The sequence below is a fragment of the Bidens hawaiensis genome, unplaced genomic scaffold (genome assembly GCF_021521415.1).
Source record: "Bidens hawaiensis isolate Kalapana, Puna unplaced genomic scaffold, B.hawaiensis_p1.1 tig00014910_1, whole genome shotgun sequence".
NCBI lineage: Eukaryota > Viridiplantae > Streptophyta > Magnoliopsida > Asterales > Asteraceae > Bidens > Bidens hawaiensis.
Genome location: NW_027492323.1, coordinates 318,876 through 331,353, shown reverse-complemented (window position 1 = coordinate 331,353; position 12,478 = coordinate 318,876). Strand labels below are relative to the sequence as shown.

The 12,478-nt window shown below is 34.1% G+C and overlaps 1 protein-coding gene across 1 annotated transcript; it reads left to right on the top strand.

The window, feature by feature from the left end:
* Window positions 1–4,921: 4,921 nt before the first annotated feature.
* Window positions 4,922–9,961, top strand: LOC143548108 (protein NRT1/ PTR FAMILY 5.5-like). Its single transcript, XM_077039361.1, has 4 exons — window positions 4,922–4,962; window positions 7,966–8,180; window positions 8,261–9,060; window positions 9,145–9,961. The coding sequence occupies exons 2-4, from the start codon at window positions 8,010–8,012 to the stop codon at window positions 9,959–9,961; spliced, it is 1,788 nt and encodes a 595-aa protein (XP_076895476.1). The 5' UTR covers window positions 4,922–4,962; window positions 7,966–8,009.
* Window positions 9,962–12,478: the final 2,517 nt, after the last annotated feature.

Genomic DNA, 12,478 nt, shown 5'->3' with positions numbered 1-12,478 from the left:
TCTCCAAGATTATCGCACCAAAGTGTTGGGGCTGATATGGCTGGGACATGTAGCTCACGCAAGAGTGCTTGTAACCATGCTAGTTCAACAATCGTATCAACTAAAGATTCATATTCAGATTCTGTGGATGACTGAGAAAAAGTCTTTTGTTTACGCGCAGCCGAAGACACAAGGTTCCACCCAAGATATATAGCACGTCTCCCGGTGGATCGACGATCATCCGGACATCTAGTCCAATCAGCATTAAAGAAAGCACTCAAAGTGTTGTAAGTGGCATCCGTGTAAGCATGGAGAACCAGGAAGACTGTTGTTTGATGAGAACGCTATGTGTAGCCATACCCCCTTCAAGTAGCGCAAGATGCGCTTAACAACGGACCAATGATTTTCGGTTGGCGAGTGCATGAACTGGTGTACCTTGTTGACCACATAGGTTATGTCGGGACGAGAAATTATTGCGTACTGAATTGAACCAACAATTTGTCTATATTACACTGGGTTCTCACACCGCGTCGGGGGGGGGGGGGGGGTTACCCAAGGCTAAGTTTGTAGTTGTAATAGTTGAGTCAGCTGGTTGAGCATGTGATAAGTTTGCACGGTGTAATAATTCCAAAATGTATTTTTGTTGTGACATGATTATATACGAGCCTTGGTGAATGATCTCAATTCCTAAAAAATAGGAAATTCGGCGCATGATAGGACCTGCTAAGATTGTGAACCATGTGATCAATCGCCTGTGGGTTGTTACCTATCAAACTATCATCAATGTCGACAAGTAGATGCAATAGAGTTCCCCCAAACAAGTAAATAAATAAAGAAATATCTAATTTGGAACCTTGAAAACTAAGCCATTGAAGAGCTAGAGACAACTTGTGAACCCAATCTCTAAGGCCTATTTTAATCCATATAGAGATTTATGCAATAAACAAACATGATCCAGTCTTTGTGGGTGAACTTAGGCAGGTGACTGCTGTAAATACACTCTCTCTTGTAACTTGCCATGCAGAAAACCATATGGAACATCAAGTTGTCGACGTTGCCACTTTTGGGCAACAACTAAAGAAAGGACCACATGAATGGTTGTAGACTTGACAACCGGGCTAAAAGTCTCTTAATAGTCGATGCCTAGTTGTTGTCGGAAACCTTTGGCAACTAAACTAGCTTTATGACGTGTGATAGCTCCTGTTTGGTGTCGTTTGAGTTTATAAATTCACTTACAATCAACAACATTAGATCCCGAACACGATTTTTCATCGGCACAAGTCTTCTTTAGCCATGGCATGACATCATTTCGAACGTGTATTAGCGACGCTAAATGAAGCGGGTTCGGTGTCATGATCAAGGGTGGTAGAGTGAAAAGAGGCAGCATTAAAGGGTTTAGTGGTTTTCGGATTTTGGCCGAATAAAAAAAAACTTTATTTCTTCGATTATTGAGTCAGGAAGTTCACATTGTGGGCCCAAAACCAAACACAAAATAATTTGTGTGCATACATGGATGAAGTGCACATTATATATTTTTTTTCTTTTCTTTTTTTCTTCACTTATAATAATAATAATAATAATAAGACCCATGTAGGTTAATAGTGGTGGGCTTTCTCATAGACAAAAAAAAAAAAAAACCCAATAAATTAGAGAGCCGAGGGGCTTCTGTGTGATAAATTTGGCTTACGCTTTAAGTTAGCCAAGAATAAAAATGCTAAAGTAGTTGATTGATATTCAATGGTCGAGCCAACAGTACATTGGTCATGAAGATGGAGAAGGAATCCATGACTTGATCAATAATGGAGGGGTGTCGGGGCTCTCATGGCTTGGTTAAGTAAGATTTCAATCATAAACAGGACGGATAAATGGGGCTGGGCTTTCAATGGAAGAAGTGAAGAGTTTAGTACCCTCTCAAAATTAACTACTTTGGTTGGCGAGCGGATATGGACCAAACCTCATCCAAGGGGCCGTTAGCATACCGAGGCGTTTATTTAAACACATGTTGTGTGTGATATGTGTTTATTTGTAGGAATCTCAAGCCGTTTATTAATCTTGTGTAGGCTAGCTATAATGTCTATCCCGTAACAAGACTCACAGTGGTCTGTTTTGCAGGGATCATTCCTAGTTGGATCATTTTGACCTTAGGTTCATTTTATAACTCTTACTCGGTGAAAAAATAGATCTGATCCCTACCGGATAGAACCGTGTTTCTTTGGCTAAAAATTCCGCTTCCCGCTAAATGTCACTTTGGTTCGACTATTGTTGTTTGAAGAATCTCAAGATGATTGTAAAGATAAGAAAACGATGATCATGGTGGTTTTTTTTGCGACATTTTGGAACCTTTGGATGAGGAGGAATAATGCGATCTTCAATTCAATAACTACAAATAGTCATATTTCAAGATGATGGCCAATATCGAAGACAACTTGCCTTTTGTAATTAGCTTGCAACTTTTTTAATTAATTATTTTGGTGTGTTGGCAGGGTAATGGTCTGGGCTTTTCTCAGGTTCTGTTTTGTGTTTTAATAAAATTGGCTATTAAAAGAAAATAAAAACAAAAAGGCAATTGAACATGGGATCACAAATTTCACATTCATGGATCTAACCATCCCACCAAATTTTATATATATAAAGAAAGTCGTAGTCTTGCACAAAAACTAATAAAACCAGATCATATATTCATATATAAATATAAATATATTATAAAATACAAAGGAAGAAATACAATATTAAAATGACTAACTAATTAATGACCAATGGGGCTCTTCTCTTCAAAAACACTCGTAAACAAATTTGACTAATTAATTCATCTGTCTTCCCCTCCTCTAGTCACTCAAAAACACAAAATTTGATCATCTGTACCAAGTTAAATTAAGACCACCTCTTTTTGTTTCATTTTAATACCTGAACAGCCCCTTACCATTTCCTTTTAAGCATCTCTCTTGCGGAAATGGCTGGAAGTCGATTCCTAATCGGTTATGGAGACGTGCCTGTCCACAATCCAGGTTCCTCTCTCTCTCCCTCTCCCTCTCTCTCTATTTGGGTTTGCAATCTTTAAGGGAGTAGCAACACAACTTAGTTTGCTGGCCGTTTGACTTATATTTCGATGTACAAGAATGGTTTGGTGGTTGCCTAGTTAGTATACTTCTCTCTTTTCATCAACAAGGCTCATTCTTATTTCTTTTCATGAATGCTTTTTTCACCTATATAACTGCTAAATCAATATACTTCAATTTTGTTCTTCTAAAAAAAATACTTATAGTTGGATTTAAACATTTGCATGTGTGCAGGTAGCACCTTAAGGAAGAAATGGTATATGAAATTCTCAATTCCAGATAAGAGTGAGTATTATTCGATTGGTATACTTGTTACAATAATTTATAATCAAACTGCCCTCAGTATAACTATTGTTTTGATCATGAAGGGGTCTTCTAAGTTTATCAAGCCATTTTATTTATAAATTAATAATGCCACTTGAAAGGTGTAAAACCATGACAAGTTATTGGTTTATGCATTTTTTAAGGTCAAAGTATTTATATCAATTAATGCAGTTCGGATTTATCCAAACTAATGTTATTTAAATGGCATTTCAGTTTTTCTTCTCTCAGTTTCTTCAATAATATGTGATATATTATATATAACTTAATAATATATATACGTATTGGCTGATATATTGTTTCAAATTCGGTACAAATCCTATTTAAAACTGAATTGCGTAAATAATATGATATTTTTTTGGTCATGTAAATTTTAAATATAACTCATTTTCATTAAATTTTATACACGCTACTATAAATGTTGGTCATGTACATGTAATGCCAATATGTATTCTTGTATGGATCGTAATAGAGACAAAAAAAATATTTTCAAAGCTGTTTGTTCAAATTTCTTTAAGAAGATAAATATGATTTGTGTCCTTGTATTTTATGGGCGGAAACACGTTGCATCCCCAATTCTCAAAATGCGGATATTGAGTCTCGTAGATTTCGGGCGGGCCATAGTGAGTCCCCCATTAGTTGATCGTGTGTTGACCATCGGATTTTCCATCCACATCAAGGACAATATCGTCCTTTTACCCCTAACTTCAAATAATTCTCGTTTGACTCATTGTGGCTTATGAGATATGCGGTTTAAGTCTCTCCATCTCTAACCCAGTGTTTTTTTGACACCAGCTCCGGCCACCTTCAAGTTTTTCGACAAGCATTAAACACGTAATTAAGGATCGAAAGTTCGAAACGGTTAAGGAGCCCCATCCTTGGAACATCTTCATTTCTTCCTGTTTGTTCTTCTACACCTCCACCGCTCCAGATCCACCCATTTGAGAATCTCAAACCTATGATGAGAGACGAAAGAGAAGTTCAGTTTCACAAAAATAGGAAAGAACGTAAGAAAGAGTAGAAGATTGGGATTTTGGGATGACGATGAGATTGGATCGGAGATAAGGATGATGATAAGATTGGATAGTGACCGTGGGAAGTTCTAGACTTGGTTCATTATTATTATTATTATTAAAGGGTATGATTGTTATTTCACTTTATTGTTAAAGGGCATGATGGTAATTTACCTAGTCAACACACGGTCAACTGACATAAGCGCACTTTTGCGCTCCCAAAAAGTACGAGGACTAAATATGCGCATTTTGAGAATTAGGGTTGTAGCGTGCTTATCCATAAAACACTGGGACGCAAATCATATTATCTCTTTTTTAAATATTAAATATTATAATTATAAAGAAAAAGGTCGGTGATATTTTTAATGAAGAAGTTAAAATTTTGAATAGGTTAATTCATTTCAGCTGATAACTATTTAAAACAAAGAAGATCCGATTATTGCAAAATCTATTATTTAACTTGGCTTGTTATTTATTTTTTATTATAGACGTTTATTCAGCTACATAGTTGCTAAATCAGTATAAGATATTTATTTATTTTGCTCTAAATGCAGTTCACACAGAAGAATGGCGTACGTATTTAAGACTTTCAGGTAATTGCTCATAACTAAAGTTAAACTAAGTTGACAGAAGCAATTAGTTCGATCTATTTAACAATAACAAATTATGTCTGCCTAAACATACCTCCTTTTTCTACTTGTCATAACCACTCTCCTATAAAATCATATCAAAATTTGTCATATTCCACCATCTGAAGTTTTTGCAAACTATTCTCTTTATAGAAAAAAAAATTTAAAAATACGTTACTAGAAAAATAAAAATGTTTTTATAAACTAATAAAAAAATGTATTTTTTAATCTATAAAGAATTTAAAATGCTTTCTTTCAAAATTTTAAAATCGTTTTATTAACATTCTCTAGCTGGTATTTTCATTTTATATAAAATATATTCAATGAATAATGATATTACGTCATTATAACAACGATTACTTTTTTGTTTTGGTTAGAATCCGATGCTTAAGATTAATGCCACCTAAGAAAAGAACCAAACTTGTTGATCAAGTCGTATCTTATTTAATAGTTTTAATTTATTAAAAAAATAGGATTATTATACTACTTATTATATATAAACAAATTGAATTCTAATAATCACATCTCAGCTGAGGCTATTATTGGCCAATGACAAAACAAATTGATTTATTAAAATACAATTTTCCTTATTTACAATGATGGCATGCATAATTATTTTTAATCGTTTTTGTACGTTTATATGGAGCCTTTTTATATATAATTAAAATAGATTAGGAACTCGTGTGCAACACGGGTTGAAATAAATAAATTTATTCTAATGATGACATAATATCTAATACAACAAAATGTGTTAAAATTGTTTATATAAATATATATTATATGATATAATGAATTTTATATATATATATATATATATACATGTTCAAAATTTCTAAATAAATAATATTTTGTTTTAATATAACATTTATAGTTTTATTTATAACTTTACATTATTTTTATATAAACAATATTTGATCCATTTAAGATAAAAATCAATGTTTTAAAAGCTAGAACATACAACAGGGAACCACCAAAGTCACTAGTCTGGTTACAAGCAAACAAAACCATCTATTTTTCGCAAGCAGAAAAAACCTGTTTTGAACTGGCAAAAAGTACCGGAAAACAAGTTTGAATAACACTAAATATTTCTATAATATACACAACAATTCATGCACTACCTAATAATAAGTTTAATAATATATTGTCTTTTATAATTGTTTTGTTCCTCTTTGATTTCTCTTTGGTGCAATATGAAATGCGATATAATTCTTTTGAGGTTACTTTTAACATTATACCATATATTAAATGAAAGTGAAATGCTACGGTAGAGTTTAGATTTGTGCAAATTTAGTCCGTTGAGATTTGGACTATACATTAGTAGACTTTGTGTTTGTACACATTTGATCCCTTGAGATTTGAAATGTACATTAGTAGACTTTAGGCTTGTACACATTTGATCCCTTGAGATTTGAAATGTATATTTTGGATTATCTTTACTTATTAGGTGTTAATACTTTGCTAATAGCTGTAGAAAGTCACAAACTTGCTCTTAGATGTGTAAAAGTAAAAACCGCAGCGAAGCGAGATGGAATACTCTAGTTGAGTAACAAAAGAGATGTTAAATGGCATTAAAATAGTCTAGTTAGATGCCAAAGAACACATACATCTTTTTTTATTTATTATATTAAGGATGTCATTTAAAAAGATGTAGAACCAATTAATATTTGTTGCTTTCTCCATATTTAAAGTCAAGACAGCTGTTATTAACTACAATTTTTTAAGTGCCTTCATGTCTTGGTCTTGATAAACTATAGTTAGAGATTTATTTGTATTATTGTATTTTAACATTTCATTTAATTAGTTCTTATCATGGTTGATTAGAGCTATTATATTTATCTAATTGTAATTATATATATAACGATACTCCCATAAGTTATTGATTAATATATATAAAACATTATTATTGTTATTTGGTTACTTCCTTTTAATTCTACTAAACTATTATAATAAGAATAACGAAAACCGCGCTTTATATTTATTATACGGGTTCTAACCTAGTGTGTGTGTGTATATATATATATATAAACACAACCCTAGCTTTTAGTTCAAATGACCACATGACATCTCCCATATATGTATTTTAATCAATGCTCGGATTTCATTAAGATAACACCAAGTTTGGGTGATTATATAGATGATAGATACATGTTTACCAAGTTAGGATTATTTATATGAGAAAGTTTGTTGAAATTGAGTTTTGAGCTTTTAATTATCATTAATAATAATACTAGCTTTTTTCCACCCGTATTACGGGGGTTGTCTTACATTATTTATTTTTAATATTTATATATTTTTTTGGATTTTAATCTTATTTATTTTAAGGAAGTTAATAATATACTTAGAGTCACAAATAAATGAGATCTTATAACCCGATTTAAAAGCCATCTGGGTTTGGTAAGATCCATGACCCGCTTATTTTTTTACTATAAAATTGTTTGTTAATTATAAATAATATATTTTTTAAAAAAAATATGATATTAATATTTAGTATATCCCTATTTTATAGAATTTTCATATCAAATATTTAGTGAGATTACCTTTTAATTTAATAAGATTTTATAACCTGTTTAAGGTTATCAGGGTTTGGTGAGACCCTCGTGAATTTGGATCAAATGCATGAGAAATCTCTATTTACAAATAAAGTAATCTGATGGTTTGAGAGAATGCATGAAGCAACCATTGAGCTTTTAAAAGTTTCATTTATATATATTTAAGATTGGGAGTTATCCGATAAATTGTGTGTTTACCACTTATGTGTTGTTGATATCTATTCAATTCTTGAGTATACATTGTAGGAGATTTTATCAAATGCTTAAGCAGAATATACTACATTCTGCCTCAATGTCTAGGATTCTTTTTGCAAATTTATAATTTTGTGTTAATTAGTTCTCATATTTTGTTAAAACACTACTTAACTTATCAACTCATATTCTTAGTAAATTTCATGTTATCCTTTATGAAATGCAGCACTTATATTGGCGGATTTGTTATCTGGATTTGTTTTGTATGTGATGGTGAACTATTTAACAAATGTATGGAATTTAAGCACTTCACATGCTGCTGGTATCATAAACATTTTTAATGGAATCACACCGGCTTTGGCAATTGCGTTGTCATTTTTTGCTGATACCTTCTTGGGTGACTTCTATACGCTTGCACTCTCTAGCATTGGCTACAGTATTGTAAGTGTATACCATTTATTTCTATAATGTTAAAAATAAAACATATAATGTGACTTGACTCTAAATATGAAGTTATGCAGGGATTAGGATTACTGTCCTTGTCAACGCCAACCATCTTCGGCCCGTGTCACCACTACAAGGAGGAATGCGTCGGGCATGCACAAAAAGATCTGTTTTATATTGCTATATCGTTGATAGCAGTCGGACAGGCTGGTCAGCAAGCCTCGTTAGAATCCTTCATAGATATACAAAATGAAGCTCGAGTTGAAGCTCGAGCTAAAGCTGAAGCTGTAGCTCAAGCTCAAGCTGAAGCCAAAGAACAAGCTTATGCTGAAGCTCTAGCCGAAGCTGAAGTGCGAGCTTTTGCAGAAGCTTTGGCCGAAGCTGAAGCTAGAGGTGAAGTAGTAGCTGAAGCTGAAGTTCGAGCTGAAGCTGAAGCTCGAGCTCAAGCTGAAGCTGAAGCTCAAGTTTATGGTGAAGCTTTAGATGAAGCTTATGCTGAAGCTCTAGCTAAAGCTGAGCATGAAGAACGTAAAAGCCTGCGTGAATTTGGAGTTAAAGTTCTATATCGAATCGGTAAAATCATTTCTCTAATGTTGATTTTATTGATAGGGGTGCTTGTATATGTATGCGGTGGCATTGCATTCCCATATATAAAGCCATGGTCAATCCGATTTGGGCTTCCAGCTATATGTGCGTCGATAGCAACTGTGTTGTTCTTAACTGGATCTTCACAGTATAAACATAGTAAGCCAAAGGGGAGCCCTTTAACAATTCCTATTCGAGTTTTTGTAGCTGCCGCAAGTAAAGATTTTCAGCAAGTAAAAAATTTTACACAGATCTATACTGACGATGATACTCGTAGCACCAGCAGTCTCAGGTTTTATGTTTCCTTAAATTGTATCTCTAACATTCTTTTAATTTATATAGATTTTAATGCAAATGTGATACGAAACATGTATAGGTGGTTAGACAAGGCTGCTATTAAGTATCCTGATCAGGCAAGGTCGAAAAGCTGGACATTGTGTAGCTTGCGTGAAGTAGAAGACACCAAGACTGGTATTCGTATGGTCCCATTGCTACTAACGTTCATTGGGACCGGAATAACGCTTTCTCTAGGAAACACTTACTTTCTTGAGCAAGCTAATCACATGGACCGTAAACTTGGAAGCATAAAAATCCAGATTCCCATCTTTTTACTTTTTTACACTTCCTCTGCCAGCATATCCCATGGTATTTTTGTTCTTGTAATGGAGTGCGCCCCAATTTCAAAAAGATATTACGCGCCAGCTCAGATTTCGGTAGGGATGGGCTTGTCTGTACTATGTTGCATTACTGCTGCAATAGTGGAAACTCAAAGACTTCATGTGATTAGGAATCATGGGTTGGTCGACAAGTCGAATGAGAGAATCCCAATGAGTGTATTTTCTCTGCTTCCACAGTTTCTACTTCTTGGAGCTGTTGATAGTTTTACAAATTCTAGTATCAAACGTTTTTTAAAACACCAACTTCCTGAATCGAGGTACAAGTATCTATTGCTTTTGCAAAGGTTTGTCATAGGATTAGGAAGCGTAGCTAGTGTTTTATCGGTCTATGTCGTGGGGAAGGTGAGTGAGACAAACAATGATCGAAACTGGTTTCAGCATACATCGAATAAAAGTCGTTTGGATCGATATTATTGGGCACTGGCGGGGCTAAACGCAGTTAATCTTATCATCTGTGCGATTGTTGCATATTCCTTCAAGTATAAGGACATTCAATTGGATGATGATGAATTTTAAATGTTATGTTATGTCTGTTATTAGCTATTCTAGCAACAACTTTTGATGATGTCTAAGGAATAAAAAAACTATAACACCAAAAAGATATCGTCATTTGTTTTACATCAATAGAAAACTATGAAACTAAATATCGATATCATATCGATGTTGTTCTATCAGTATTAGTTTGGCTTGTTACGCTAACATTACTAGGTATAGTTTGTGATACAAAAAACACTACTATTTTTTCAAAAAAGTATATTGGAATGTTATGTAGGTTCAGAAGCCGGATCTAACAACAACTATTCTTGGATCAATCTCTTAGTGCTAGCGCTAAAGAACCGAGATCTCGGATCTTGTTTGGAGTTTGTTTATTTTCGGTTTAGAAGATAGATGGAGAGGATTAGAGTGTGGGGCTTCCGATGCTTAATTTGTCAAGACAATTGCTGAATATTCTTCTGTTGACGGCCTTTGTTAATATGCATGCTAGTTGGTCTTTTGATCGGACGAATGGTAGTTCTATAATTCATGCTTCGAGCTTTTCTTTGATGATGTTCCTATCAACCTCCACATGTTTTGTACGATCATGTTGAGCTGGATTTTCTAAAATATGTATTGCAGCTTTGTTGTCACACATGATCTTGTTGGCCTCGGTTTGAAGAAAACCAATTTCTGTCATAAGTTTACGTATCCATAGAACTTCTGCCACACCCCGTGCAATTCCTCTTAATTCTGCTTCGGCACTAGATAATGCTACTACTTTTTGTTTTTTACTTCTCCATGTAACTAGATTTCCACCAACTAGTGTGAAGTACCTTGTTGTAGATCTTCCATCATCTTTCCCCTGCCCAGTCCGCATCATTGTATACTTGGATTTTTAAGTGTTTGCTTGGTTGAAAGAGAACCTCATGACCTGTTGCCCCTTTGAGACATCTAATAATTCTCCATACTGCTTCCATGTGAGTGACTTGGGGTTGGTGCATAAATTTGCTAACTAGCCCTACTGCATATGCAATGTCTGGACGAGTGTGTGAGAGATATAAATTTTTCTACCAAGCGTTGGTATCTTTCTTTGTTTGCCAATTCCCCTCCTTCCATATGGAGTTTATGATTTACCACCATTGGTGTGCCAGTCAGTTTGCAGTCGATCATTCCTGTCTCGGCCAATAGATCGAGTATATATTTTCTTTGACATATAAAGATACTCCTTTTAGACTTTAGTACTTCAATTCCAAGAAAGTACTTTAGTCTTCCTAGATCCTTCATTTCGAATTCTGTGAACAAGTCTACCTTTAATTTCTTCATTTCTTCCTTATCGTTCCCTGTAATAATCATGCTATCAACATATATAATTAAACAAGTTACAAAGTTACCTCTATTTTTAAGGAAGAGGGTATGATCGGAATTGCTTTGTTGAAAACCATATCCCTTCATTGCTAAAGTAAATCTGCCAAACCAAGCTCTAGGATATTGTTTAAGCCCATAGATAGTTCTTTTCAAACGACATATTTCATTTGCTTTGAAATTTTCTGTGAACTTAGGTGTAGCTTCTATGCAGACTTCTTATTTTAGTTCCCCATGAAGGAAGGCATCTTAACATCGAATTGTTGAAGAGGCCATCCTTTATTGGCAGCGATCAAAAAAAGGACCCTGATTGTGTTAATCTTGGCTACTGGAGAAAATGTTTCTTTGTAGTCAATCCCATACGTTTGGGTATAACCTTTAACCACCAACCATGCTTTATATCTTTCAATGGTTCCATCTTATTTGTGTTTAATTGTGAACACCTATTGACATCCCATTGGTTTTTTTCCCGTGGACGGTTACATTTTTCCCATGTATTGTTTTTTATCAATGCCTTCATCTCTATTTCCATGGCATCCTTCCAGTTCTTGGATTTTAAGGCTTATACTACAGAGTTCGGAATTTTTTCAGCGTATAAGGAAGCGTTAAAGGCTTTGGCTTCTTTGGATAGGTTTTCTTCGGCTATGTTTGCTATGGGGTATCTATAACACCCCGTTAAAGTGGAAACGCCCGATTGTGACGTACAGATTGTTCAAAACACATGTGACACTATTAAGTGACGATATTATCATTATTTCATTAATACTTCAAATACACAAGTTTAAACAAGAAATACAAGGAAAATAAATATAACGAAGCAGTTTGTCCGTTTGTTTAAGTAGCCTAAGTCTAGTGTCTTCTCAGTGTGTTATCTTCTACTAACAGTACCTGTAGCATATGTATAAAATAATGTCAACTAACTAAATAGTTGATATAAATACATAAATAGGTCATTTCCAGTTGGTATCAACCAACGTACTCGGAATATCGCGCAAGTAAGGTCCTTTCCAGTTGGTAACAACCAACGTACTCGGATAATGAGGCCATTTTCCACTCATAACAAAATGGTCTTGAGTGCAAAGGGGAGCGTATGATTATACTTATTGAGGCTACCACGTGCAAGTAAATTCGATCAAGTAATCAAGTAACATACACGTCCATATAGTGAATTGTAGTTTGTAAACGAATTCATAA

Excerpts from the sequence above, each read along its gene's own strand:
- LOC143548108 (XM_077039361.1), top strand. The coding sequence starts at position 8,010 with ATGGTGAACTATTTAACAAATGTATGGAATTTAAGCACTTCACATGCT. Across the intron at positions 8,181-8,260 it reads CTAGCATTGGCTACAGTATT|GGATTAGGATTACTGTCCTT; the intron begins GTAAGTGTATAC and ends GAAGTTATGCAG. Across the intron at positions 9,061-9,144 it reads CGTAGCACCAGCAGTCTCAG|GTGGTTAGACAAGGCTGCTA; the intron begins GTTTTATGTTTC and ends AAACATGTATAG.